The sequence below is a fragment of the Sus scrofa genome, chromosome 5 (assembly GCF_000003025.6).
Source record: "Sus scrofa isolate TJ Tabasco breed Duroc chromosome 5, Sscrofa11.1, whole genome shotgun sequence".
NCBI classification, from domain to species: Eukaryota; Metazoa; Chordata; class Mammalia; order Artiodactyla; family Suidae; genus Sus; species Sus scrofa.
Window position 1 is genome coordinate 56,259,566 of NC_010447.5, and position 24,258 is coordinate 56,283,823.

At 38.0% G+C, this 24,258-nt stretch overlaps 1 protein-coding gene across 4 annotated transcripts; it reads right to left on the reverse strand.

Moving 5' to 3' along the window:
* MGST1 (microsomal glutathione S-transferase 1) lies at window positions 1-24,258 on the reverse strand. 4 transcript variants are annotated; one of them, NM_214300.1, is given in 4 exon segments: window positions 1-605; window positions 13,812-13,906; window positions 16,341-16,488; window positions 24,161-24,191. In NM_214300.1, coding segments are annotated over 3 exon segments (468 nt in total). In that variant the 5' UTR covers window positions 16,467-16,488; window positions 24,161-24,191; the 3' UTR covers window positions 1-358.

Genomic DNA, 24,258 nt, shown 5'->3' on the forward strand with positions numbered 1-24,258 from the left:
AAATTCTTTATTTCATGTGCCCATTTCGAAAATACTGAAATACAGGTTTAACATACACGTACTTACTATTTTTAAAGATTTAAAAATAGAACATGTTGAATGAATGTTACAAATTATAATCAAAATTTACCACAAAGTACTTTGATAATAAGACAAAATAGTCAAAAATTATGTTAAATTTCTAGTGCACATTTTAAAACAAGAATAAAGGATATGAGTGACATTATTATTCAGATGAGGCTTTCTCTATCTTAATTCCTCGGCTCCCTTCCCACTTAAAATCTTAAAAAATATTCATTATAAATTGGAAGTATAGATTTCTTAGAAAATCACTGGATGATAAGTTGTATGGTTCTCCTTACAGGTACAACCTACTCTTCAGTAACCTGTAAGCCATTGAAAGTGTAACTCCATATCCAAGGAAAAAAGCCAAACCACGATTTGGCTGGGGAAGGGGTGTCAAATACGCAATCGTGTGGTAGATTCGCGCGCCAACAAAGAGTCTGAAGTGCAGGATGGCCGTAGAGAGATCTGGACCACTCAAGGAATACAGAAGGCCAATGCCAAGGAATGGCACAATATTTTCAAGGTCATTCAGGTGGGCTCTGTGGAAAAGATGACTTATAAAACACTAATTTCAAAATAACAGAAATACATCCCTTTCCCCCTCTCTTCTGAAACTAAATATGTGTTAAGGAATCATAAACATGTCAAGTAAGATTGATTTAGGGAGTTCCTGTCGTGACTCAGTGGAAACGAATCCTACTAGTGACCATGAGGATGCGGGTTTGATCCCTGGCCTTGCTCAGTGGGTTGAGGACCCTGCATTGCCATGGGCTATGGTATAGGTTGCAGATGTGGTTTGGATCCAGTGTTGCTGTGGCTGTGGTATAGATGGACCACTGTAGCTCTGATTGGACCCCCAGCCTGAGAACTTCCATATGCCGCAGGTGCAGCTCTTAAAAAAAAAAAAAAAAATTCATTTTCATTCTCTTAAATTCCCTTGCTTCCTTACCCACCTGGCTTTTATTTAAAATGTCTCATTATTTTTGTTTCTTTTATTGTTAGTATAACTTAACATAGAGAAGGCATCTTGCACTTTTAAGAATATCCAGACTGCATCTATCGAACAAAACTCACTTCATTTTTTTTTTTTTTTTTTTTTTGTCTTTTCTGGAGCCACTCCCACTGCATATGGAGGTTCCCAGGCTAGGAGTTGAATCAGAGCTGTAGCCACTGGCCTACACCAGAGCCACAGCAATGCGGGATCTGAGCCTCGTCTGCGACCTACACCACAGCTCATGGCAACGCCGGATCCTTAACCCACTGAGCAAGGCCAGGGATCAAACCCACAACCTCATGGTTCTTAGTCGGATTCTCTGACCACTGCGCCACGGCGGGAACTCCCAAAACTCACTTCATTTTTATAGACATAAAATACCTTTTCTTCTCAGGTTCATACAACAGCAATTCATGATTCTACTTATAAAATCTCTTCTTCCCAAAAGCAGAAAATCCTTTGGTTACAGTCTTTCTTAAGGCTCCACCCTCACTTCTGCTAGTCTGCAAAACGATTACTGACAACAGCCTTGTCCACTCACCCAAACCACTAGGCTGCCAAGAATCAATTTATCAATTTAATATCAAGAATTTCATGCTCTCCACATCCAAATAACAGGATACATAACCAGTCTTTCAAAAAATGAGAAAAATCTGAGCCAACCTATCCTAAAATTACAAAAATGATTAAGTAATAGCTATGGAACACTGTACAGAGTACACACAAAAATGATAGATAATAAGGAGAAAGCCATATTTCCTGCATTTGAATTTTATACCACAGCTAGAAGAAAACAGAAAGCGTGGTTTAGACATGAGTTTTCCTCCAATTCATGGCACCTCTGGCCAGGATCATGACTAGAAGGCACATCTATTCTTGATAGATATCTATGTCAAAAATTTCTTGATATAGACATCTTGATAGATGCCTATATCAAGAATATCAATAATCTAGATCTCTATTCTTGATATATAGACTTGAGTTTTTTTAGAACTTAATTTTCAAATTTGGTATCTTGGTTTAAGTCTCCAATTTGTTTAAGACTCTGGACTAAAAATTGAGATTCTGAAACATATTTCAAAGTGAAAAAATATTTACGTTACTCTCTTTTCTCTTAGCAAAAAAATGTTAATTATTACATATTGCCTGCTCAATGACCACAATTCTCCTCCCCTCCTTTCCTTTCTCCTCTTTTCTATAGATTATCTTGAAAGCTCCTGAAAAATATAACAAAAGCTATGAAGAAGGTAATGGTAACCTAGATAAGCAACAGTTTTGAAAGATTTAAATAAGCAACTATCTGTTCCTGAATAAAAGCCAAGACAAAAAGGTATGAGATTTTTTTGTCCCTTCTCTTTCATGGGACAATCCAAGGGTTACTAAGAGTGAGGTGAGCAAGAATGGACAGGAATATTATTTTCTGCTAAAGAAGAGCCTGCTTCACAAATTGCACAAAGGGTATTTGGTTTATTTGAATTCTCTGCTGGAGTGCAGATAAATCTTCATCTACCACATTGGCCATGTTAGTTTTCGCCTTCAGAACATTTAGAAGGACAGACATTTTAAAGTTGGGAAAGAACCTATAACAGGGAGACCCTTGGAAAACAATGTTTATTTCTAAGCCTACATTAAGCAACTGGCAAATAGAATGTGGTGTTAGGAGTTCCTGTCTGACTAGCATCCATGAGGACGCAGGTTCCATCCCTGGCCTCTCTCAGTGTTGCTGCGGGATGTGGTATAGGTTACAGACGCGGCTCAGATCCCTTGTTGCTATGGCTATGGTGCAGGCCAGTTGGCTACAGTTCCGACTGAACCCCTAGCTTGGGAACTTCCATATGCTGTGGATGCAGCCCTAAAAAGATGGAAAAAAAAAAAAAAGAATGCAGTGTTAAAACAGAGGAGAAAGTCAAGGACAATAAGGAGTAAAGAGCTTCAGGGGAGGTGGGGAGATAGAGGGAAGGAAGTTCAAAGGCAGGGCTTCCTTGTACCTTACTGGCCTCTCTATTTTTTCTGGTTTCCTTCTTTATTTCTTTTTTTCAATTCTCTTTCCTTGTTCTCAGCTCTCAAAATGGTCTCACAAATAACATTCTTCATTGTCCTGGTAAGGCCTGTTTTCAACAGAGCTTTATACACTACATTAATTTATGACACTTTATCTACTTTTCTCTTTTATATTCCACCCCAGGCACATGCTTACCCAGCTCTCCAGTGGGCAGCATCCTTCCACTCCAGCCCTTTCTCTGCTTGAATAATAGGAACTCTTCCTAGAGGGGCTGCTTCCTTCATTTTTGTGTCGCTTCCCACATTGAAAAGCCAGAGTCTGATCACCAGGGGGCATTGTACACACAGTTGCTGCACCTCCTCAAGGATCCTGACTCCTTTCTGAACAAAGGTCAATTGCTCTTCCCAAATTTTATTTGTTGTTCACAACCTTTTGAGATTGCCTTACATGATGGCTTTCTCCTCTAGAAGTACAATCTTGTGGGCATGGAGAGGTAAAAGTGGGGCTTGGAAGGGAGAGTGGGAAGGAATATAAAAGCTTCAAATAAAATACCTTTTCTAAGTTTTCATACATGAGACTTAACTTTGATTTTCCTTTCACACTTACTAATGCTGCCAAAGGTTTAACTGTTGTTCCTCTCAAGTTCTGGGCCATTTTATGACTGTAGGGTCATGATTAGCATCATGTATGCAATTACCTTCCCTAAAAGGGATGCATGAATAGGATGAGACAAAGCTTTAAACTGCTTACTGTCTCTTTAGTAGTTTTGATAATGCCACAAAGCTTTATTCATCTTTTCTAATTTTTATTCTTTTTCATCACGACACTTACAATTTTCCTCTGATACTGTCTGAAATTTTCACATTGATTCTTTGTCCTGAGACTATTTTAGATCCACATTCTCAGCACAATTCATTTTCATATCTGGCCAGTTTGCATAGTAGGGTGGCTGAATTAACAAATATATAACTAAATGAAATCAAAGATAAAATTTTGCACTATATGGCAGAGACTTCCTCTTAGGAAAAAACCATTCTTGCTCGATAAAGAACTTGAGGTTAAACTTCTTTTCATAAACAAAAAATTTAATTTAATTTTAGTATCGGAAGAGCAGAAAAGCATATAGGGCAAAAGAAGAGCCTGCACAATGGCATAATGCTGGCATTTTGTGAGGTGCAGAGGAGACAGTGTAACTTCCCCAAGGAGAGGATGCTGAAGGACACAGTCAAGGCACTAACACATGACCTGAAGTACTTGTGTGCCATAGTGTAAACTCTGCACCTCAGTTTAGTTAAGTCTATTTTTTTGGCCATGTCCACAGCAAATTAAAAATCCAGAAAATAAAAAGTGATCATGCAAGTATGGTTTAGATTCTAAAAGGATTAGATGCTGCAGCTAATACCTGAAGTAAATTTTTTTTCTTTCAGTCTCATTTTTGCTATCTATCTACACCTACCAAATTGAATAAGTGTAGTCAAAAATACTCATGATGTTTCTTAACTATTCATCACAACACTAAGTATCTGTATGTCTAAGTTTGGTTATGAAAACTCTCCACTGATTCTTTAATTTTATATAATTTTACTTATTCCATGAAATGTATCTGGAATTGTACTACAGTTTGGATGTAGCATTAGAAAGTACTACATGAGAAGACAGTACATAAATTTAATGTTCTACGTGTTAGAAAAAGGTAACTAATGGATTGGCAGTGGAATCTCAATATAAAAAATTTTGCAGTGGGGAGATAATTGACCAAGATGGGTTACATAGAAAGCTCCTGAACTCCCCTCTTCTCACAGATACACCAAATGTACAGTTACACATGGAGCAATTATCTATGAAAGAAATCCAGAAACTAGATGAGCAACTTCTATACACTGAGAGAATAAGAAAATATCCACATCGAGATGGGGAGGAAAGGCTGAAACATAATCTTGCCATAAATCCCACCCCCAGCACAGCACCATACAACTGGAAGGGAACTTCTAACTCCCAGGTTATCCTGAGGAGAAAAGGGTTTGGACTCCACATTTAGTGGTCCAACCTTTAGAACATTCACGAAGAAACAACCCTCAACAAAGCACTTAGCTCTGTAAGTGAATGAGGATTGTATCCTGGAGGTCCACAAGACTAAAGTAAACAAAAGAGAGGTTGTTAACAGGTGCATGAGACTTGCTGTAGTTCTCCCCCCAGGGCTCAGCACTGAGGGAGCAGACAAAATGTCAATCTCCCAGTCTTTCCCTAAAAGGAGTTCATCTGTGTCTGTTAATATATATATATATATATATATTTTTTTTTTTTGGCCACACCTATGGCATATGGAAGTTCTTGGACAGGGATTGAATCTAAGCCATAGCTGCAACCTCTGCCACAGCTGCAGTAATACCAGATCCTTAACCTACTGTGCTAGGCTGGGAATCAAACCCACATCTCTCATCAGTGACCTAAGCCACTGCAGAGACAATGCCAGATCCTTAACCCACTGTGCTACAACAGGAACTCCCATCTTTTTATTTAAAGGCTGTTGCAAGGAGCAGGCTTCTAATTCAGTATGCATCTGGAGGCTGGCTACAATTCTCATCAGAGACTAAAGAAGCCAGAAGACATCACCCTGACCTCTTCCTTCTAGCCCACTCAAAGTTGCCAGCATCTCCTCAGAAGGAGCTTGTACACACTTCTGGCATGCCAACCTTTGCAGATACTACTGAAGGGACAGGCTCCTGGACTGCCTGGCTTGGGATAGCCAGTGGGGCTTACATTCATGAGCTCCACAGGACTATAGCAAACAAAGAAGCAGTTTCTTAATGGGTACAGAAGAGCCCTCTCTCCCAACAGCTATACATCTGGACCCAGCAAAAAGAGATCAGACAAAAATGTCCAAATCCAAGTTTCTCTCTGGAAGAGGCTTAACTACATATTTTCCTAAACAGAAGGTCTGGCTTCCAGTGAGCCTGAATCTAGGTGCTGACTCCCCTTTAGGACACTTGAAAAGTCTTGGCATACCCTCAACAATGTGGAGCCAGTAAAAAATAAAGAAGGTAGTTTGGATAATCATGAAGGTTGGAGAGACAACCAGGAGCTCAGGCAGGCTAACTGACATGGTTCATCTCCCACGTGAGACCACTCTACTAAGACTGGGAGAGAAGGTTGTTTTATCTAATGCACTAAAACTAACACAGAGAATAAAGAAAAAGAAACAGGGAAATATGTTCCAAACAAAGAACAAGATAAATCTACAGAAAGAGATCTTCATGAACTAGAGAACTAGAGATAAGTGATTCACTTGATGGAGAGTTCAAAAAAATGGTCAAAAGATGCTCACCAAGGTCAGAACAGTAGTACATGAGCAAAGTGAGAATTTTGATAGAAATGGAAAATATTTTAAAAGTACCAAACAGAAATCACGGAGCTGAAAAATACAATGACTGAATTTAAAAATTCAATAGAGGAGGTCAATGACAGATTAGATAAAACAGAAGAAAGGATCAGCAAACTTGAAGACAGTGCAGTAGAATTCATGCAGTCAGGAAAAAAAAAGAAAAAAAGTAATGAAAAAGAGTGAAAATAGCTTAAGGGACTTACAGAAAACCCACAAAAAAATATCAACATATACACTGTAGAGGAACCAGAATTATGAGCATGAAAAGGGGGCTGAAAGCTTATCCAAAGAAATAATGGCCAAAAATGTTCCTGAGACACATTATTAAATTATTAAAATTAAAGTCAAGTAGAGAATATTAAAAAGAGCAAGAGAAAAATAACTTGTTTTATGCAAGGGAACCCCCATAAAATTATCAATAAAATTATCAGTAGATTTTTTTTATCAGAAACTTTGCAAGTCAGAATGGAGTGGGATAATATATTCAAAGTGCTATAAGTAAAAAGTACTAACCAAGAATACTCTACTCAGAAAAGTTTTCCTTCAGAATTGAAAGAGAGATAAAGTTTCTAGACAAACAAAAACAAATAGAGTTAATCACAGCTAGACTAGCCCTAAAAAAAGTTCAAAGTAGTTTTTCAAGCTGAAACTGAAGGATACTAATTATAAGAAAAAAAGTATGAAAGTATAAAACTCACTTGTAAAAGTAAATATACAGTTAAAGTCAAAATACTCTAATGTAAGAGTGGTGGGTAAATCTCTTAAAACTCTAGTATAAAGATTAAAAGACAAAAGTATTAAAGCAACTGTAAATACAATAATTTGTTGATGGATACATAATGTAACAAGATAGACAATGTGACATTAAAAAACATAAAATGTGGGGGGAAGAATATAAAAATGTAGAGCATTTGAATGCATTCAAAGTTAAGTTGCTATCAGCGTAAAATAGAATGTTATAAATATAAGATGTTTTATGTAAGACTTAGGGTAACCACAAAGTAAAAATTTATAGTAGATACACAATAGATAAAAGAAGAAGCAATCAAAGCTCACCATTAGAGAAAATTGTCAAATCACAAAGGAAGAAAGAAAAAAAGGGAAAAAGGAATTCCAAAACAACCAGGGGAAAAGATTAACAAAAGCAATAAGTACTTACTTGTCAGTAATCACTTTGAATGAAAATGGGCTTAAACCATCCAATCAAAAGATACAGAATGATAAAATAAATTAAGACCTAGCAATATGCTGCCTATAAAGAGATTAACTTCAGCTTTAAGGACACACATGGACTCAAAGTAAAGGGATGGAAAAAAGATATTTCATGCCTGTGGAAGCCAAAAGAAAGCTGTAGAAACTATACTTATATTGGGCAAAAGATATCTTCAGTATAAAACTGTAACAAGAGACAAATAAGGTATTACATAATGATAAGGGGATCAATTCATCAAGAGGACACAACATTGGTAAATATTTATGCACCCAGCATAGGACACCTAAATATATAAAGCAAATATCTGATCTAAAGGAGAATAACAATACATAATTGTAGGGGATTTCAATATCCCACTTTCAGCAATGGAGAGGTCATCCAGAAAGGAAATCAATAAGGAAACATTGGACCTAATCTATATGTTAGATCAGATGGACCTAAAAGACTTTTACATAATTTTTCATCCAACAGCGACAGAATACAATTCTTCCCAAGTTCACACGGAACATTTTACAGGAGAGATCATATATTAGGCCAAAAAGCAAGCCTTAATAAATTTAACAGGTGTGAAATCATCTATTCCAACCACAACAGTATGAAACTAGATATCAATTACAAAAAGAAAACTGGAAAATTCACAAATTTGTGGAGATTACACAATATCTTACTAAATAACCAATGGGTCAAACTAAAAATCAAGAGGAATTTAAAAAAAAGAAATCTTTAGACAAAGATAGAAATAGAACATACCAAAACTCATGGGATTCAGAAAAGGCAGTTCCAAGGGGAAGCTTATAATGATAAATGCCTACATTAATAAAATGAAAGCTCTCAAGTAAACAACCTAACTTTACACTCCAAGAAACTAAAAAACAAATAAAAGCAAATTAAGCCCAAAATTAGTAAAAGGAGGGAAATAACAAAGATCAGTATAGAAATAAATGAAATAGAGATTAAAAAGAGAATAGAAAAGATGAATGAAGCTTAGTTGAATTTTTAAATGATAAAATAGGCAAACCTCTAGCAAGGCTTATCAAGATAAAAAGAAAGAAGACTCATATAAATAAAATTAGAATTAATGAAACATTCCAATTGATACCATAAAAATATGAAAGATCAAGAGAGACTACTATAAACAATTACACACCTAGAAGAAATTATTAAATCCTTAGTAAAATACAACCTACCAAGGCTGAATCATGAAGAAACAGAAAATCTAGACAGACTAATTACTACTAAGATGACTGAATCAGTAATCAAAAACCTCCCAACAAAGAACCAGGACCAGATAGTTTCACTGGTGAATTCTACCAAATACGTAAAGAATTAACGTCAATCCTTTTCAAACTCTTCCAAAACATAAAGGAGGAAGGCATATTTCCAAACTCATTTTACAAGGCTAGCATTACCTAGATATCAAAGAAAAATGAAAATATCCCTGAGAAACATAGAGGCAAAAATCCCCAAGAAAATATTAGCAAACCAAATTCGAGAGTTTAATTAAAAGGATCATATACCATTATCAAGTGAAATTTATTCCAGGGATGCAAGGACAGTCAACAACTGCAAATCAATCGATGTGATACTCCACATTAACAAAATGAAGGATAAAAATGATCTCAGTAGAAGTAGAAAAAGCACTGACAACTCAAAAGCCTTTAATGATAAAAACTCAAAACAGGAGTTCCCGTCGTGGCGCAGTGGTTAACGAATCTGACTAGGAACCATGAGGTTGCGGGTTCGGTCCCTGCCCTTGCTCAGTGGGTTAACGATCCGGCGTTGCCGTGAGCTGTGGTGTAGGTTGCAGATGCGGCTCAGATCCCGTGTTGCTGTGGCTCTGGCATAGGCCGGTGGCTACAGCTCTGATTCAACCCCTAGCCTGGGAACCTCCATATGCCACAGGAGCGGCCCAAGAAATAGCAACAATAACAACAACAACAACAACAAAAAAGACAAAAGACAAAAAAAAAAAAAAAAAAAACTCAAAACAAATGTTATAGAGGGGATGTACTTCAATATAATAAGGACTATTTATGACAAACCCACTGCTAACATTATACTCAATGGTCAAAAGCCAAAATTTTTCCTCTAAAATCAGGAACTAGACAAGGATGCACATTCTCACCACTTTAACTCAATATAGTACTGGAAGTTCTAGCCAGAGCAATTAATTAAGAAAAGAAAAAAGAAAAATGGGCAGAAGATCTAAACAGACAGTTCTCCAAAGAAGATATGCAGATGGCCAAAAAACACATGAAAAGATGTTCAACATCACTCATTATTAGAGAAATGCAAATCAAAACCACTATGAGGTACTACCTTATACCAGCCAGAATAGCCATCATCAAAAAGTCTACAAACAATAAGTGCTAGAGACAGTGTGGAGAAAAAGGAACCCTATCACACTGTTGGTGGGATTGTAAATTGGTACAACCACTGTGGAAAACAATATGGAGATTCCTCAGAAAACTAAAAATAGAACTACTATTCGATCCAGCTCCTGGGCATCTATCCAGAGAAAATCACAACTCGCAGACACATGTACTCCAATGTTCATTTCAGCACTATTTGCAATAGCCAAGACATAGAAACAACCTAAATGTCCATCAACAGAGAAGTGGATCAAGAAGATGTGGCACATATACACAATAGAATATTACTCAGCCATTAAAATGAACGAAATACCAACATTTTTAGCAACATGGATGGACTTAGAAATTATCATACTAAGTTAAATCAGCCATACAATGAGACACCAACATCAAATGCTTTCACTGACAGTGGAATCTGAAAAAAGGACAGACTGAACTTCTTTGCAGAACAGATGCTGACTCACAGACATTGAAGAACTTATGGTCTCTGGAGGGGACAGTTTGGGGGGTAGGGAGGTGCGCTTCGGTTATGGGATGGAAATCCTGTGAAATTGGATTGTTATGATCATTATATAACTACAGATGTAATAAATTCATTTGAGTAATAAAAAAAAACTGTAAAAAAAAAGAAAAGAAAAAAGAAAGAAGGAAGGAAGGAAGGAAGGCAGGTAGGCAGGCAGGAGGGAAGGGAGGAAAAGAGAGAAAGGGAGGAAGGGAGTCATCCCAAAAGAAAGAAGTAAAACTGTCTCTATTTGCAAATGATAATGACATTACAACAAAAACATACACCTAACTCAACAATAACAAAAAAACTGTTGGAACTAATAAATGAATTTAGTGGAGTTTCAGGATACAAAATCAATATGCAATAGCATTATTTTGGAGAGTATTAAAGCAAAATTCTTAGTCAAATTTCAATAAAACTGCTTCCTACCATGCAATGAAAAAAATCAATTGCATTTCTATACACTAACAATGAGCTATGAGAAAGAGAAAGTAAGAAGAAAAAACAATTCCATTTACAACAGCATCAAAAAGAATAAAATACTTAGGAATAAATTTAACCAAGGAGGTGAAAGATGTATACACTGCAAACTATAAGACACTGATGAAAGAGAAGAAGAAACAAATAAATGAAAAGATTTTCTCTACTCATAGACTGGAAGAGTTAATACTGTTAAGATGTCTGCACTACCCAATGCAATCTACAGATTTAATGCATGCACTCCCTCTCAACATCCCAATGGCTTTATTTATTTATGTATGTGTGTGTATGTATGTATGTATGTATGATCTTTTTAGGGCCATACCCATGGCATATGGAAGTTCCCAGGCTAGAAGTCGAATCAAAGCTGCTGTTGCCAGCCTATGCCATAACCACAGAAATGTCAGATCTAAGCTGCAACTGTGACCTACACCACAGCTCACAGCAATGCCAGATCCTTAACCCACTGAGCAAGGTTCTTATGCATACTAGTTGGGTCTGTTACCACTGAGCCACAATAGGAACTCCCTAATGGCATTTTTAGAAAAACGGAAAAACCAATTCTAAAATTTATATAAAACCACACATCCAAAGCAATCCTGAGAAATAAAAACAAAGCTGGAGGCATCATACCTCCTGATTTCAAAATACATTACAAAACTATGGTAATCAAGGTGGTATGGTATTGACCTCAAAGCTGACACAAAGATCAATGGAACAGAACAGAGAGCCCAGAAATAAACACATGCATATACAGCTAATTAAATTTTGACAAAGGAGCCAAAAATACACAATAGGGCAGGATAGTCTCTGTAATAAAATGTGTCAGTAAACCTAGATTTCCAAACACAAAAGAATGAAACTGAACCTTATCTTACATCATACACAAAAATCAAATCAAAATGGATTAAATATTGAACATAAGACCTGAAACATAAAACTCCTAGAAGGAAAACAGCAGGTTCTTTCACAATGGTCTTGGCAATGATTTTTTGGATTTGACATCAAAAACAAAAATAAACAAAATGGAACAATATCAAAACAAAAGGCTTCGGCTCAGCAAAATAAACTATCAGCAATATTAAAGACAACTTACAGAATGGGAGAAAATATCTGCAAACCACATAACTCACAAGGGGTTAGTATTTTAAAAATATAATAAACTCATACAATTCTACAGCTAAAGATAGATAAATAAATAGAAATAACCCAATTGAAAGGGGGGACCAAAATAGCCATTTTTCTAAAGAAGACATGCACATGGCCAAGAGGTACATGAAAAGGTGCTCAACATCACTAACCATCCAGGAAATGTCCGTCAAAACCAAAATAAGTTATCACTTCACGCCTGTTAGGATTATTGAAAAGACAAGCGATAGCAAATGCTTGCCAGGATGTGGAGTACAGGAAACTCTTGTACACTGTTATTGGGAATGTAAACTGGTACAGCCACTATGGAAAACAGCATGGAAGTTCCTCAAAAAAATTAGAAAATAGAACTACCACTATTTCAAAGAGATCTCTGCACTCCCACATTTATTGCCACATTATTCACAAGAGCCAAGACATGGTAACAATCTAAGTGTCCATCAACAGATGAATGGATAAAGAAAACGTGGCATATATGTATATATAATGCAGTGTTATTCAGTCCTAAAAAGAGAAGGAAATTCTGTCATTTGGATGAAATAGTACATCAACTCTGAACTATTTTAAATGAAATAATTAAGACAAAGAAAGACAAATATTCCATGGTATCACTCACGTACAGAGTCTACAAAAAGAAAAAAAGTGTTGAACTTATAAAAACGATGTAGTGGTTGCTAGGTGATGGGGTAAGGGAAATAAGGTGAGGTTGATAAAAGGTACAAACTCAGTTTTCAGATGAACAAGGTCTGAGGATCTAAAGTATAACACAGTGACTATAGTTGACCACACTTCACTGGGTTATTGCATAACTTCATTGTAACACTTTATTGTGTTATTGTATTGAAATTTGCTATGAAAGTAGAACTTAAATGTTCTCACCAAAAAGAGGGGAGAGTAGGTGAAATACGTGTGGTGACAGGTATGTTAATTAATTCAACAGAGGGAATTTGATAATGCATATATGTATGTAAAGTGACGTTGTACATTTTAAACACCTTAATTTTATTTGTCAGTTATACCTTAGTAAAGGTAAAAAAAAATGTTTGCAATTTACATCACTTTATGACAAGGACTATGAAATCTACTTCCAGAACTCAAGTTCAATGTGCTTTTAAAATAAGTATATGAATGGCATTATTAAGAATCTGTGTAGATGGTATCTGGGCTTATTGCTTTTCATTGTTCATTGAATTCTCAGTACGTTAAACATAATATCTACAAAGGAGAGAGGGGGCAGAGAGAAAGGAAAGGGAGAGATTTCTCAAGTTCATATTTTGAATCTTCTGCAAAAATATATAGCTCTTCAACCTTTGGCCCAAGCTAACAGTCTCACCTCTGGAGAAAGATGACAAAACTGCAAGAATCTACTGTCCTCACTTCACCTCCTACCTGTCATTAATTTTGATAAATCCCTACACAGAACAAAGTCGTTAACCCCAGCAAAGTGCATAGAAACGCTAAATTAGAAATATGTGCAATCACAGTGATAGTTGGAGACTATTCTAGGGTGCTAATTTTCTCTAATTACATGGCCTAGGTAAAATGATTGACTTTTCTTCCTTCTTCTTCAAGACCTAACATCCTCAACTTAACTTTGTGACCAAAATTCTTGGGTCAAGTAAGTAATTTCAGGAGACAGTGGGTTCACCTTCGTACACGTTCCACTCTTTCATCTGTCCGAAGATACTTCTTGGCATTTTCTCCCTTGCCAAAGCTTGAGCAGTCTTCTGGGTTGGCAAAAACCTATTCCAAATACCAAGGAGAAAAACTATTTCAAATACAAAATTACATGTGGGTATTCTACCTGAAAAATTATTTGCATTATAATGGAAGAAATACAGGCATTTTATTATGAAAAAAAAAAAAAGGAAGCAACAGATCAAACCCAAGGGTAAGAAAAGGCCTCTATTCTTAAAATCTGAATTTTTATTAACAGTGTAAAAATATTTTTAAAGGGAAGCATAAATAAGAACTTAAATAAAAAAGCACTGTATAGGGAGTTCCCATCGTGGCACAGTGGTTAACGAATCCAACTAGGAACCATGAGGTTGTGGGTTTCGATCCCTGGCCTTGCTCAGTGGGTTAAGGATCCGGCATTGCCGTGAGCAGTGGTGTAGGTTGCAGACAAGGCTCAGATCCCATGTTGTTGTGGCTCTGGTGTAGGCCAGCAGCTACAGCTCCAATTCGACCCCTAGCCTGGGAACCTCCATATGCCACAGGAGTGGTCCAAGAAATTGCAAAAAGACAAAAAAAAAAAAAAAAAAGCACTGTATAAAAATAGTGAAAAGGAAGCAAAAATGGAAAAAAAGAGCACAATTCTAAGTCCTCATTGACTACTATGATGGTGAACTGGCATTTTTATAGTGATGTTGATACATCTTCTCTCAAGAATATTAATATTTCCAACTGAATGGCTCCTGTGAAAGTCGTAAGTTTACTTGCCAGTGATATTAAGAGAACGGATACGAAGCATAAAAAAGTGAGGGGCAGGAAAAGCATGTTGTCCTTTGTTAGGATAAGTGTGCCTCTTTTCTCTTCCCGGATTAACTAAAACTTTGGGTTGAAAAATCCTGTGACATAAAAGAAGTTGAATTGCTTTACTATAAATGCCAACTATATGTTCTAGGGGATAAGTTCATATTTCCTTCCTGCGATTATTATTCTGTTTGAAATGATTTCCCCATTTCCTGAAACTTGAAATATGCATTTAAAAATATTTAAGTATGTTCTACTATTTAATAATTTATAATAAAGAAAAACATGAACTATAAAATTAGCCTTAATTTAAGCTGAGATACCTCATAAGTATTATAATATTTTTCTTTATATGACATGAGTATTTATTTCAGATAAAGATGTTCAGGAGAACAGAGAGACAGGGATGTGATACTGTATCAACTCTTAAGGTCAGATCTGTCTGTCTGGTTCCTAACTAAATGCCTGGCACACACTGGATGGTCAATAAATATATTTTAAATAAGTAAACACATGCATTACAATGGAAAGTGCATGAGATTTGATTTTAAACCAATCCGAATTTGAATCTCATCCTTGCCCTTTGTTGGTGTGTAACCTTGGGAAAGCTACTGAACCTATCTTTTATTTTCTCACCTATAAAACGGGAAGAGTAATGCTCATCTCACTTGATAATGCTAACAGCTAAAATGCTGCCATGATCTGGCATAAAGGAGACTGAGGTGGCTCCTAGCATATATCACTGGCACACCCTATAGTTGAATTCCCCTCTCTTTTTCTTTTAAAATCAGGTACATTTCTGCTATCTTTAGTGCCGCTACACTTCCAGAGGAGAGTGTGGACCTGGTGGTAACAGATATTTAAACACGTGTGTATGTGTCCCCACTACAATGCAAACATCCTTGGGAAAGAACGATGCCTCAAGACAATAACAAGGAAATACCTTAGGGAGGACAGTGACTTCTAGATAAAAGCAAGTCTCTGGAAGACAAAAACTCAGGATAGGCACTAAGAGAGAAATCATGGTTTCCAGGAAGAAGTTTCTGAATAGTCGATGGGACCACACCAATGAAAATTGTTTAACTTTGCCAAGGTAGCCCTGCTGAACCCCTATCACTGTCATCATAAACCCTGCTTGAATACAAGTTATATGTTTCAAAATCATTTTCCACCTTTCCCAAGCCTCTAGTTAAAAAAATATATATATTATTAGCATACTGGGTAGAAATACTATGCACTTAAGAAGTCAGCCACACAAAATCCAAATGCTTTGTCCCAATCATAAGAGACTCCGCTGATAATAGTCACTTTAATTCTAACCCCAAAAGCATTTCCTTGACCTGTAATAGAGCTGAAAACACCAGTTAACTGTCTAGAAATTAATTATTTTTTAAACTCTGGCAAAATTAACATCAAAATCACAAAAAGTTTCCTTGAAAATGTTGATATTCCAGAAATCTCATATGCTCGACAGCATGACAAAAGGTAAAAGCTACAGTGGAAAAAAAAAAAAAACAAAAAACATTTACTAGTTTCTGGGAGAAAGCACCTATTCTATACATGAGATCCAACTATACCAAATGATTGCATATTTCATTTACAGTATTAAACAATACCCATTGGGCTTTATAAAAAATAAATTAAGAAAATTGCTTTCCAGAATCTCAACTCTTAAAAGAAAATATTGCCTCCAAGGTCTTACCTTTCTTGTCAACCTATAGAATGCAGTTGCAGTACTCATAAACATCATTTTTGAAAGAACGATTGTTGCATAGGAGGCAAAGGCCATGAATACTTCATTTTTCATTAGCTCCGTGAGGTCAGCCATTTTTTCAGTTTTGGTCTGGAATCTTAAAAAGATTTTAGGCAAGACAGGAAAAAGCAGACATAAATACCCTCAAAGAACTCAATGGTCTTTTGGAGTGCTTGCATATATTAACCCTACTGTTCTCAAAAATCTCTTGAGTTATTTTCAGGAGAAGGAGATTTCATTTTTCTTCATTTCAAAATGAATAGCACTATGGTTTTTTTGCCTAGTTCTATATCATTAAGCTCAAAGACATCAAATAAGTACCGATTAGAAAGGAAAATGTAGGGGCTATGCCAAGCAAAAATAAATAGGCAAACTCCTCTAAAGAGAGAATAAAATCATATTTTTGCATTGAATTGAGCCACAAATTGGACACACAAAAAAGAGACTTCATGAGTCTCTTCAGAAACATCAAATTAGGTACATAGTAGTACCATTAATATTTTATTAGAAATGCCTAAATTCTAGACTTGTGGTTGCCAAGGGAGAGAGTGTATGAGGCAGGGATGGATTGGAAGTTTGGGACTAGCAGATGCAAACTATCATACATAGAATGGATAAACAACAAGGTCCTACTCTGTAGCACAGGCAACTGTATTCAATATCCTGTGATAAACCATAATGGAAAAGAATAAGAAAAAAATGTTATATATACATATAATTGAATCACTCTGCTGTACAGCAAAAATTAACACATTATAAATCAACTATACTTGAATAAAATAAAATTTTAAAAAGGAAATGCCTAAATTCTAATATATGTTCTCCTTTGCAAACCCAACTTTCAGCCTTTTGTCATGTCAGTATTCAAGATCTCAGCTTCCAGGATTTGGCTACTAACCTTAATTGAGAGATTTAGCCTCTGTGAGACTAAATTTCTTCATTTATAAGACCAGGAGTAATAATACCTCCTAATACAGTGGGTTGTGGCCAGGATTTAACTGAGATAACATTTGGAATATACAGTGTCTGGCCCATGAAAACCCTCAATAAAGTTTATCATCACTGTCACCACAACCCACTCATCATTTACACCAACACAGGCACAGAGGGTGGAGTAGGATAATGGAAACGTACAGGAACAGGCTTACAAATGCAAGGTAAGAAATTGGCACTTAGAATATTTTCATAGAAGGGACAGGGGAGGAGGATTAGCTTTACAGAAATCATTTGGTTATTTCACATTCCGTATTTACTTCCTTCTAAAAGCTTCCTTCTTCCTTCTGTCAAGAGTAAACTGAATGTAACTCTCTGAGTCCAGAGTTGGAAATATAACTGGAAAAGTGCTCAGAAGAAAGCAGAGGCACCCTGGTGATCCTGAAGTCCAACTGGATAGGAATCTAGGGTAAAGCTGAAACTTCACACTATCGGACAAGCATTCTTTTAAACCTCCTCTGTTCTATTCTCAGCCCCATTATCAGCTTCTTCTATCTCTTCCACATAAGTATGCATTTTTTTCTCATACCCCAGCTTAACAGCAATTTTATCAGCTTAGCATAGAGTGCCATCTCTTATAGACATATCTGTTCCTGCCCTTAGAACACGACCCCCGCAGGCGACCTAGAGTGACATCTATCAAATTCTAATCATTCTATCCATCTACCAATAATCTACAAACCTATATATCTTTCTACACTCTGTACTGGCCATGTAATTACCTCTATGTTACTGTTCAATGTGACATAAATCACATATATAATACATATATATTTCATTTTATAAGATTTGACTATATATCCAATTATACCACATACTTTGTAGGCATTACCTTACATAATTTTTGTAACTATAATATTATAGTCCTCATAAGTTTATCTATTCTACAGATGATGAAAATGGAAATGAGAGATATTAAGCTGCCCTCCTGGGACACAAACCCAGGTCTCTGATCTCACATCTCATACAGTAAGCATACTGCACTGTTTCCTTCAAGAGACTATAAACTGCTTGGTTCTGATTCAGTTAACATTGACTGAATGGCCACCCTGCGGCTGGCAGTGCTGGCACCCTTCCCATCTGTTATCGTCATTCTTCTTATGCTACAAGATAGGTATTACTCCCATTTTGCAGATAAAAAAAAACCCAAGGCTTCCTATGCAACCTCTATTTTAAAATGGGGGTTAGGAGTTCCTGTTCTGGCTCAGGGGAAACAAATCTGACTAGCATCCACGAGGACCCAGGTTTGATATCTGGCCTTGCTCAGTGGGTTAAGGATCTGGTGTGGGTCACAGACATGGATCGGATCCCACATTGCTGTGGCTGCAGCATAGGCCAATGGCTACAGCTCTGATTTGACCCCTGGTCTGGGAACCTCCATATGGCGTGGGAGTCTCCCTAAAAAGACAAAAAGTAAAAAAATTTTAAAAATAAAATAGGAGTTCCCGTCGTGGCTCAGTGGTTAACAAATCTGACTAGGAACCATGAGGTTATGGGTTCAATCCTTGGCCTCACTCAGTGGGTTAAGGATCTGGCATTGCCATGAGGAGTGGTGTAAGTTGAAGACGTGGCTCAGATCTGATGTTGCTGTGGCTGTGGTGTAGGCTAGTGGCTACAGCTCCAATTAGACCCTAGTCTGGGAACCTCCATGTGCCGTGGGTACAGCCCTAGAAAAGACAAAAAAAAAAAAAAAAAAAAAAAAAAAAAAGAAAGAAAGAAAATAAAGATAAAATTGAGGCTAAAAATATATTCCTTGGATTTTGGCAAATTGAAATATACAGTTGGAGAATCGTATGGAGGTACCTTAGAAAACTATACATAGAACTACCATATGACCCAGCAATCCCACTCTTGAGCATATATCCAGACAAAACTTTCCTTAAAAAAGACACATGCACCCGCATGTTCATGTAGCTCTATTCACAACAGCCAAGACATGGAAACAATCCAAATGTCCATCCACAGAGATTGGATTAGGAAGATGTGGTAAATACACAATGGAATACTACTCAGCTGTAAAAAATAATGAAATGCCATTTGCAGCAACATGGATGGAACTAGAGACTCTCACACTGAGTGAAGTAAGTCAGAAAGAGAAAGATAAATACCATGTGATATCACTTATATCTGGAATCTAATATACGGCACAAATGAACCTTTCCACAGAAAAGAAAATCATGGACTTGGAGAACAGACTTGTGGTTGCCAAGGGGGAGGGGGAGGGAGTGGTATGGGTTGGGAGCTTGGGGTTAATAGGTGCAAACTATTGCCTTTGGAATGGATAAGCAATGAGATCCTGCTGTGTAGCACTGGGAACTATGTCTAGTCACTAATGATGGAGCGTGATAATGTGAGAAAATAGAATGTGTACCTATATGTATAACTGGGTCACCATGCTATACAGTAGAAAAAAAACTGTATTGGGAAATAACAATTTTTAAAAAAGAAAAAATATACAGTTGATCCTTGAACAACACAGATTTGGACTGTGTGGGTCCACTTATATTTGGATTTTTTTCCACACTAAATCCCAAAATACTAGACAGTCAACAGTTGAGTGAATCTGTAGAGGCAGAACCACAGATACAGAGGAACTGTGTATAAGGAGGGGTGATTATAAGTTATAAGTGGACTTTGGACTGTGCAGAGAGCTGGCCTTTCAACCCCTTAATTGGTCAAGGGTCAACTACATTTTGGTTTAAACACACACGCAAAGAGTAGGAAATTAACCCACCTCCACAAGTCAGTAAACTTGAAAGCAACTATGTTAGATAGATCTACCAACTAAAGAAGGTCAGTCACTGTCTGATTATATAAGAGTGTAGTTGCTAACCAAGGCAGCTGCTGACTTCTAATACACCCTGACAGGAGTTCAGGGTGGATCAGAACGAGGCACTCTGTGTTTGGGGGACAACTGCCAGGTCTGCAGACAGTTGGGTATTTTCAAGGGAAAGTTTTATGAGTCCAATTTCTTGCGTCTCCTCATAATTAGAGAAGCACTAAAATGATTAAAGAAGACATCTGTTCCTTGTAACCAGCAGCAACCTTCTACCAAGATGTGTTTACCAAAATCATACATATACTGACCTCCCCCACTATCTCTGCAGAGAAGTTCCTCGGGGCTACTGAGAGGCTGTCTCCTGGGCTACAGTCCTTAGAAAGCCCCCAATAATACTGAACTCATCATGAGTCCTTTTCCAGTCAACAATTCTCACTGCAAGATAAAACTTTTAGCAACACTTAATGTGCCTGCTCTTCTTTTAGTATTAGGGCTGGGAGGAGTCAGAAATAAACTGTACTCTCCTCCAGAGTGCATGTAGAATCATTAGCTTAAAAAGGAATCCCTAAGTCCTGTGCCTCTGGACAAGGATCTGAAGAAATGCAGTAGGGATGCTAATTTTTAAAAAAATTAAGAAAAGTTTATCAAGAAGGAAGTGCCGCCATTTCACAATAATTTTAAAGGTAAAACAGTTTCCTGCAGGTCCCCGCTAGTGTCCTCAGAATGAAACGTATTCTGCCATGGAATAAAAGTCCAGAGAATGATTTCCTTTCAGTGAAAATGGGTACTGAAAGAATAGAGAAAAAGTGGAAGACTTCCAGAACTGTTGGTGGGAAAGGAACACAAAGGCATGAGCAGTCGGAGGCAAAGGGCAACAGGAAACTTTTTCTTTGAAGGCGAACAATACACTGAGCGTGCACTTCACACAAAGAGGGTTTCTCAATCACCAAGAATGTGCCTTAGCCCCTCAAGCCTGTAGTTCTGGGAGACAGACCAACACTGGGCTTTTGTTATCACACACCCGATGGGCCAAAGAACTGCCCCTAGGGATCAACATGGTCTATTCCCAGCATCTGAGGGCAAAGTCAAGAAAGTGAAAGGTAAGGCATTAAGAAATAGGAGTCATTTGCAGCACAAAATTAGGCAATACTGATCTAGACTTTCTTTTTCAAGGCTGATTAGTAGATAAGTTACCCTGAACCTGCAACATGGCAGGGCACTGTACTCCAAAAAACATTACTGGAAGCTTTGTACCAGGAAAGGTCTCCAGGAGAGAGGAGAGCAGTATAGGAGTAATAATAGTTCAGAGGGTAACGTGTTTAGTGATTTGAGGAGTCTAGGAAGGCAGTAGAAACAATCTAAGAAAAGTAGGCAGAGCAAAACATGAAACAGTGATGAGTTATAGAAAATGAATTATTTCAATGATGAATTCTATTTTTATGGTGTGTTGTTTCCTTTCTTGCCCATCATGGGTTGGCCCAGTAGACAATTTCTCTAACTATCTCACCAGAGAGTGGGGCTCAGTTCCCTAATGTGGAAGTGAAGTCTTTACAAAGGACAAAGAGTGGCGTGTCAGGCTCACAAAGACTCTGGAATAGCCTACAGTACAAGTAGAACCAACTCTGCCATTTACAGCCATGATTAACTTATCTTACTTTAAAATCAGGTTACTAATACTTCTTGCCTCACAGGAATCCTATGAGCATTAAAAGAATAAAGTATTAAGTGCTTAGAAAAGCACTGAGACCCAGCAAATGCTATGTAAGTATGTGGTAAATAAATAAGCTCTTACCTTGGTACCATTCTAGGCGCCAAGGATACACTTTGAGTTTTCAAGGTTATCCCATTATCTCACTTGAGGATTGGAGAACTCTAAGGTAGTCAGTGCAAATAATATCTGCCACTACCTTTAACATATAAGGAGGGAGTTCCCATTGTGGCTCAGGAGATTATGAACCCGAATTGTAACCATGAGGACGTGGGTTCGATCCCTGGCCTTGCTCGATGGGTTAAGGATTGGGCATTGCCATGAGCTACAGTGTGGGCTGCAAACACCGCTCGGATCTGGCATTGCTATGTGAATAACCCCAATTCAACCCCTAGCCTGGGAACTTCCATATGTTTTGGGTGCAGGCCTAAAAATACAAAAAAACAGCAATCGAAACAAAACAAACAACACATATAAGGAAACTGAGGCCCAGAGAAATAAAAAGAGTAATTTGACCCAACTTCACAGTGGAGGCAGACTGGAACCCAGTTTTCTCAAGTGTTTTACTTGTGGGCTATCTACCATCAAGGCTAAGAGTTCTAGATTGACCTGGCCTTCTAGGAGCCTCTTTCTTCTAAATCCCTTTCCTGTCTTGTCACCTCATCCTCTGGAATCCCACCCCATCCCTATAGTATCCTTCACCATTGAGTAATAGATTCTATTAATTAAGAAATATTCCTCTTCTCTTTACAGGCTCTTGGCCAAAGAGAGCAAAGTTCCCTTGTCTGTAGTGGCCTTTCCACATCAACACTGCAAAACACAGAAAATGTGAGCACGCACTCTCACGGTCATGACTCTGCAATTTTCTTCCCTCTTAAAGCAAAAGAACACTACCCACGAGATAAAGAAGAAAAAATAAGTCAGTGGTCTTGTTGCTGTGTGTGAGCTCTAGAATTTACTGAACAGATGGAGGTGACTGCAGACATGGCTTCAGAGCCCAGGTGCTGGGAGGAAAATGCTGCTTGGTCTGGGGAGAGATGGGGTGAGGCTGTGCTCAGGTGACGGTGCTGACCTCCATTTCTAGTCTCAGCAACTGAGAAACAGCACTCAGAAACAAACAGAAAAACTGTACTTGTCTGCCACAGAGAGTAAGACTCAAATTTGGACTGATTTGCCATTTCTAAAGATGACCAGAGATGGTCAGCACACAGAGGCCTCTTATTTTGGAAACAGCAGAAAAAATCAGAAAAACTCAACACCCAGGGAATGCAAAGGGTGGGTCTAGTTTGGTATTCACAGCAGACTAGGGCTCTGAGAACACCAGGCTAGACTGGCTGAAAGGCTGTTAGCTAGGGGGCCTGGAGAAGTTTCCAGAGCCGTTCAACATGTTTGATTTCAGCCCACTTGGCACTTTCTTGGAGAGAAAACAGGCAGAAGGAAAAAGAGGAGGGGAAAAAAGTGGTGCCCAGATTACCAAGAGGCCTTGGGACAATTTCAAAGGATGCAGGGAGATGGAGGATCTGCATGTACCCTTGTTCCCACCATCCCAGTCCAGCAATAGCAGTAATAACTGAGGCCTTAATTCTCAAGGGAGGTTTCTTTCTCCTTTACTCCTTCCACATGGCTCTCCCCCTCCACACTGCGGGGTGGGGACTAAGAACCCTCCCGGGGAGTTTTATCCTTTGCTTTCCAGTCAGCTGACTCTAACAATGTCTAATTCATCTAACAGGGTCTAATTCATGTCCTCCTGCACTATTATTATTATTACTAATTTAACTTCCCGATGTTTCTCTTGCCTGTGGTTTTGAACCAAGAAGAGCAAGTCCTATTCTTCAGGAGGTACAAAAGCCAGCCTGCCCTGGAACTTAGAGCTGAGGCAGGATTTTATACCCTGAGGATAAACACAAGTTGCTTAAACTGCAGCCACTTCCTCTATCACTGTTACTAGCACTTACTATTTATTCCCCCAATGCTTGGGGGGTTGGGGGCAGGCTTTCAAACCGGATGCTACCTCGGTTTGAGAAAAAAAAAAGTGAGTAAAATCATCACTTAAACATGAAAAGACTCGTTCTCTCAAGTTTTATTCCTGGAGTTTGACGACTTACCTACAAGGGGACAGGAATGAGAAACTCCCTTTTAAAAAGTGATGGACCGAAAAGCAAACGCTTAGCAACAAAGAAGTAGCAGGTCCGCAGAGGCCCTCAAGCCTACACCTGCCACCCAGGTCCCCTTCCCGCCGCCGCCACCCTTCCCTTACCCTCTGCTTACACACCCCTCCCGCGCACGTACTGTGGATCTGAGCAGGAGGAAGACCGCAAAGCTGTCCCAGAGACGAGTAGCAAGGGCGTTGGGTGACTTTCACCCCTCGGGCTTGGGGGCGGGACGCC